This window comes from Beauveria bassiana, assembly GCF_000280675.1.
Source record: "Beauveria bassiana ARSEF 2860 unplaced genomic scaffold BBA_S00026, whole genome shotgun sequence".
In the NCBI taxonomy this organism is placed as follows: Eukaryota; Fungi; Ascomycota; class Sordariomycetes; order Hypocreales; family Cordycipitaceae; genus Beauveria; species Beauveria bassiana.
Window position 1 is genome coordinate 351,047 of NW_007930861.1, and position 5,929 is coordinate 356,975.

The 5,929-nt window shown below is 43.1% G+C and overlaps 1 protein-coding gene across 1 annotated transcript; it reads right to left on the reverse strand.

The window, feature by feature from the left end:
* Positions 1-1,592: 1,592 nt before the first annotated feature.
* BBA_07665 (putative peptidylarginine deiminase) lies at positions 1,593-3,491 on the reverse strand (the record flags this gene model as incomplete). Its single annotated transcript, XM_008602762.1, has 1 exon — positions 1,593-3,491. The coding sequence occupies one exon, from the start codon at positions 3,489-3,491 to the stop codon at positions 1,593-1,595; it is 1,899 nt and encodes a 632-aa protein (XP_008600984.1).
* Between the last annotated feature and the right edge of the window lie 2,438 nt (positions 3,492-5,929).

A 5,929-nucleotide genomic window follows, 5' to 3' on the forward strand; every position in this document is an offset into this window, starting at 1 on the left:
TCTACGCTACTTATTTATTAACTATATTAGTTTTATAGATTTTTTAATAGTAGATAAGGTAAGAATTATATTTTTTTTATTAGAAGTATTTTCTATTTTAGGTTATTAAGTAATTATAATATAAGAATAAAAGATAATATTTTCTAGTATAGGTATATTATTTACTTATCTATATTACTTACTTATCTATATTACTTACTTATTAACTATATTATATATTAACTAAATTTATAAATTTTAAAGTAAAATATATTAATAATTTATAATTTATAATACTTAATAAGTTTAATAAATTAATTTTTATATAATTAATAAAGTTAATAACTTTTTTATTATTTTATAATAAAACTTAATATAAGTATTTATAAAGTAAGTAATTTAATTTATTATTTTTAATTTTCTTAATAGTTTCTTCTATTTTTATAAATAATAATAAATAACTTATTAATAATAAAAGAAGTAGTAGTTAACTAAAGAAAAGTAAAAAGAGAGGTTATAGATATATTGTAGTAAGGTAATAAGATAATATAACTTTATTATTTATTAAGAAGTAGAAGCTCCTTAGTAGGTAGCTTACTATTAGCTTGCCCTTATATAGTAGCTATCTAACACGTGATACGGCTTCTGCTATAATAGTTAAGTTAAGCTTTAATCGAGCCATGACACGTTTAATCAGTTAAGTTTAAAAGCTGAAATTGAACTTGATTGATTGTTAGCCACACTGCAGGAAACCTGGGGACGGCTGGCGTTGTTTCAACAAGAAGGCGAAGTGGTGTGTAGAACCTGAACCTGAACCTGAACCTGGGTAGGTGAATATGGTAAACGATGGCACCAAACAAAGCCAGATGTCTACACAACCATTTCCTTCGGCCGCTGAAGGGAATCCTCTGAAGTCAGATACCGTGGTAAAAATTGAGTTACTTTAAACTTATGCTTTAACAGAAATATTACCCGATTAGGAATAGTAGTCAAGTAAAGTCAACCAAGTAAAGGACTTTTTGTAGCCAACCAAGTAAAGCAAGGGCTCTCGTCAACCAAGTCGAGTAACAAGGCCATTTTTTTGGTTTACTTGGTTGTTGGACACACTGTATGCTACGCTATTACCGTTCACAAGTCGCAAAGCATCACTGAAGATATGATTGTTACGTACCTCTCTTGCCGGGACTTTCAGACAGGTCTTAGCTACGTAGCTCTCTCCCGTGTGAAAACGCTCCAGGGCCTGATGTTGGATGCGCCATTTGATCGTAGCCACCTGTTTTATGAGTCTCCCCCGGATGGTATGAAGATGAAGATGAGGGATCAGCGTCATAGGAGACAATAGATTCTTACACGAAATCCCTACAAGAACACTAGAGTTCTGCATAAAAATCACACAATTGCTCAAAAGCTTAACTAGATGACTAACTAGTGTAGTGGCTATAATCACTGCTTGGTCCACGGACTGTCAGCCTTCGGATGATTCTACCCCTTGCAGTCAACAGCTCCAACGTGCAAGGGTTGGCGTAGTATTTGAACTAGCAACATGGTAAAAGAACAATGGGAAAGTGTTATCAAGATAAGCATGTAACAGATGAGACGACGGCTAAAACAGCCTACCACCACTTTTTGGAAGCGTCACGATTGACATTGGTGCCGCAGTGAGTCTCGCCCGCCCTTTTGTGATGGTCAAACCAATCATCCATATAAGTAATGTTGAAACCAAGCTTGGCATACTCCTTACTAGCAGCAGCAGCAAGAATATCAGATCCATCAATGACGGGACCCCACGGGTTGGGAGCCAAGTACTGGCCGTTGTTGTAGACGACGCCATTGATAACGGCCGGATAGAAGGCAACGACCCGGTTGTCGACTCGACGACGATCCAACTGATCTTCTTCCATGACGTCGTCGCCAAACGCGGGTGCAAGTTCATGCCAATGTTCAGACTCTTCCCTCCTCTGCCACATCTGGGCGTAATTGGGTCTACCGCACCTCCATCCTTGCTCATAGCGAAAGTACAGCGCGGGAATGCGAACAATGTCAGCGTCTGTGATGCCAGTTTCCCTCTTCATAATGTCAATGTTGAACTGGATTCTCTCGGCAGCAAACACGTTCCTTTCCTCAAAGTCTTGAATCTTGAGAACATCGTCGAGAGTATCCTCGGGCAGACAGTCGTTCTGTGTGGAGGCCCACGACATAAACGGCGAGTATTTAGCATCATAGGGCATATGCGGACGGGATAAGGCCTGCGGGCTGCCGTGGCCGTCTTTCTGGGCCTTTTTGAACAGGTCCAAAGCAGCCTTGGGGTCATCAACAACCATGACCCAGCCGCGCTCGTTCTTCGCCGGTAGGAACTGCATAAATTCGTCTGTGTGGCCAACCTTGAGCCAGTCTGTATCTAGCTCGATAGGAGGTTGAATCTCCTGGGCCTCGATAAAACTAAACATATGCGGCTTCTGGCCTCGATGACTGCCCATCACGGCTCGGCCATTAGGATAGTTTTTGCCATTGTGGCTGTGGGGAGGGACAGTCTCGAGGTTTCCCAGCGAGTCTATGGTCCATGGTCGATTGTCCTTTTCAAAAGGCAGATGCTGGACCGCTGCGACGGATGCAGATCTCAGTTGGGAGAAGACCCTGCGACCACTCTCTAGGCGAGACTCCAGGCCTTTGACTTGGCTGCTTCGAATTAGGATGCGAAGGACCACGGGGCCGTCTGGGCCGGGAATGCTCGTGTACCCTGCCTCAAAGGTGTCCTGCGCCCAGAGATCATTTCCTATTTCAAACTTGATGACGGGCACCTGGGCCGTGTATTTCTCCACAAACTCGTTAAACTGTCTCGTGCCACCGTCGTGGTTGTTGATGGAAGCAACGTACACGTCTGTCAGCTCTTGCAAGTGGTGGTGTATCAAGACAGGAGCAGCACGGAGTTCTACATGATCGGCAGCGGACTCGCCGTTGTCAGTCACGTTAAAGTGAACTTTAACCCTGCCATCCCATCCATTAGGTCGACGAACATCCCGGGCGTCAATGCCGAGCTCTAAGCCAGCGCGGAGCTCAGCAGCTTGGAATTGGAATCCTCGGCTATCATTGACGTAGGTCCAATCGTTGCCGTTCTTGTGGAAGATTCGGACTTTTTCATTAGCGAATTCGCCAGAAACGGTTACCAGACCTTGGGCCGCATCAGTCAAGCCAGTATTAGGGAGTGTTTGGAGAGGAGCCAAGAATTTAGGGTTTCGTAGAATATTATCAGAAGCATCGTTACACTTATCAAGATCCGGAAACGGAGTGTTGCTTGTGATTGTCTTGGAACACCGACGGTCCGTGTCCGCAATATTGGCCATAAATAGAGCTCCACGCTCCTCAGTCCAGGTCTGTTTTCCTTCAGCATCAGACTGAACGTCAACTTTTCCGTCGCGGTTTGTGTCCGCTAGAATCACGGCCTCAAGGGCCTGGCTGGTGGCCGCCAGGCCAAGGGCCATGGCCATGACTGCGGCTTTGCCGAAGGAGTGCATGATGAAGAAAGAAGTGCAGCCTTGAGTATTGAGGAGTTGACGACGAGATAGAACTCAGTGGAGCTGCTGTTTGCGTTTTCTGCTGAAGAAAGACCTTTTTTATTTATGGCGGGTGCACATCTTTTATAGTCGACAGGTTTGCGTGGGAGCGGCGGTTTTCAAGACACGGGGATTCCGAAATCTGACCATGGCGAGATCAACTGATGTCGTGATATTGACATCCGCTGAGTCAACTAATCCCGGTTGTATCTTCATGGGAGAAGCACCGAGTTTGAAATTGTAAAGGGTTGAAGAGTGGAGGTGTGATGATCAGCCGGGCCTGTATTCTCGTGATGTTGCTAACTTACCGATATTCTCCTCAAGATTATCCATCATGCTCATGGAACAAGGGTTATGTCACGACATGGGCTTATTCAGGGGCTAGAATTTATGCCTGACATAGTAGACGCTCTATATGTCGTGCGGTTCTCACTATTGGTCCTGACAGCACAAAGAAGGAAGACAGACACACAGGCAACAAGTGCCGCAGTCCACCAGGGAGGAGGTATATAGTAAGTAAGCTATTAGAATCGTCAACCGATTAGTACGAATTGCGGAACGACGGAATGACTCAATAGTTTTATTCTCGAATACTCCACCCTAATCTTTGACAAGCTCTGTACGTTGCGTTGATGTGTTCAGCTGGTTTTTCTTTTTCTACTTTGTCCTACTTGACATGTCATAGCTTGGCTCGATTTATGTCTTGATCAACTACAAACAACCACACAGCAATGGCCAAGATTAGATGAACACGGCGTTGAACACGGCACTGCGTACGACGGTTATGCCGTATCAAGAACTTGAATGTTGTTATATTTCTCCCACAAGGTGTAAAAGCATCATTGATGTTACACTACGCTTCAGTCGTTCGACTCGTTCGACTCGTTCGACTCGTTCGACTCGTTCCACATATCCATCAGGTTTAGGCACTAAAAAAGTCAAGGCCGCTTAATTTGGTAAGGGAATTGCTACGGGGGCCTGACACTTTGGCTACGGGCGCCAGACTTTATTTGTTTTAAACGCAGTATGAATCCTTCTTCTGGTTCAGCGAAAAGAAAGTTGGTCATGGTGTTGATATCGATCACCCGCGTCGTGTCACAAGTGGATGTGACATGATGGATGTGCCCTCGAATGCGCTCCTCTTGAGACTCGTCGCGCGGCGCAACTCTGTGCATGTTCCGCTGTAGCATTCAACAGTGTACGAACCTGTGTGGCCCGACATCACCCGCCGCCGTCCAAGGCAAGCTGGGAAACTCGGAAACGTGGAACGGTCGCTAGGCCTTGTAGCGGACCATGAAAAGTTATTCGGTCCCGAGCATGAATGATTCCCCGGACCTCGTGTCGCCAGCACCCAGTGACGTGGTGGAGGTGGAGGTGGAGCATTATCACATGATGCTATTATCCTGCCGCAATTTTGTCGTCCAATCAGACGGTTGCGCTCTCTCTCCAGATGTCAAATTATCATACTTGACAACTTGCAGGGCGCGCAAGACTTCTGACCTGCTGCGAAGGGCGCTAGCGTGTTTAGCACATAAAAACTATGAAGGCGAAGCGTAGCTCGGAGTACTAGGGTCGCTTTATCCTTTGTTAGATTCCCTATAGTAATGGAATAGTTTACTCTCTAATAAGTGGCGGTGTATAAGTGAGTCACTGGTGTAATAAAAAAGGCGAGTTCTACACCTGACAAATATAAAGGTGCTTAGTTTGGGGCTATTGCCTTGATCATTAATAATAGCGCTTTCTCTTTAACCACCGAAGATCCTCGGTGTGAGCCCGCTTAGACAGTCGCCGCACTGTCCGTTCGGTTCCGTCGTCAACTGTTAATGACGTCGGTCCCGTAATGGCGTCGGCCCCGTCGATAGCGTCATGTCCTATCACTTAAAGAGTAGAAATAGAGTATAACTAGCAGCAAATAAGGCTAGAGAGTTTAGTAGAAAAAGCTTATTTACAAGGCTATATAAGAACTAGCTAAGAATAGAAGATAGCTAAGGTACTATACTAAAAATAGACTAGTAGTATATTCATTTAATACCACTACTTTTTAGTAGCTAGTTAGTCTATAATAGTATAGTATAATAGTAGAGTTATATTATATAGTTTATTTTATTATATTATAAAGGTTACTTTATATACTTAACTAGAATTAGTACTATAATAGGTCCTAAAGTACTATAAGTATTACTACTTTATATTATATAACCTTAGTATAATATCTAGTTATAGCTACTATCTCTACTATCTAGTCTAGCTAACCCTATAAGCCTTTTATAAGAGATTTCTTTTTATACTTTTATAGGCTTAGTAATATTTATATACTAACTATAATCCTAGGTATAAGTTAGTACTTAATTATAATAATAGCTTATCCCTAATCTATAGTTAGTCTATTTCTTAAGAAG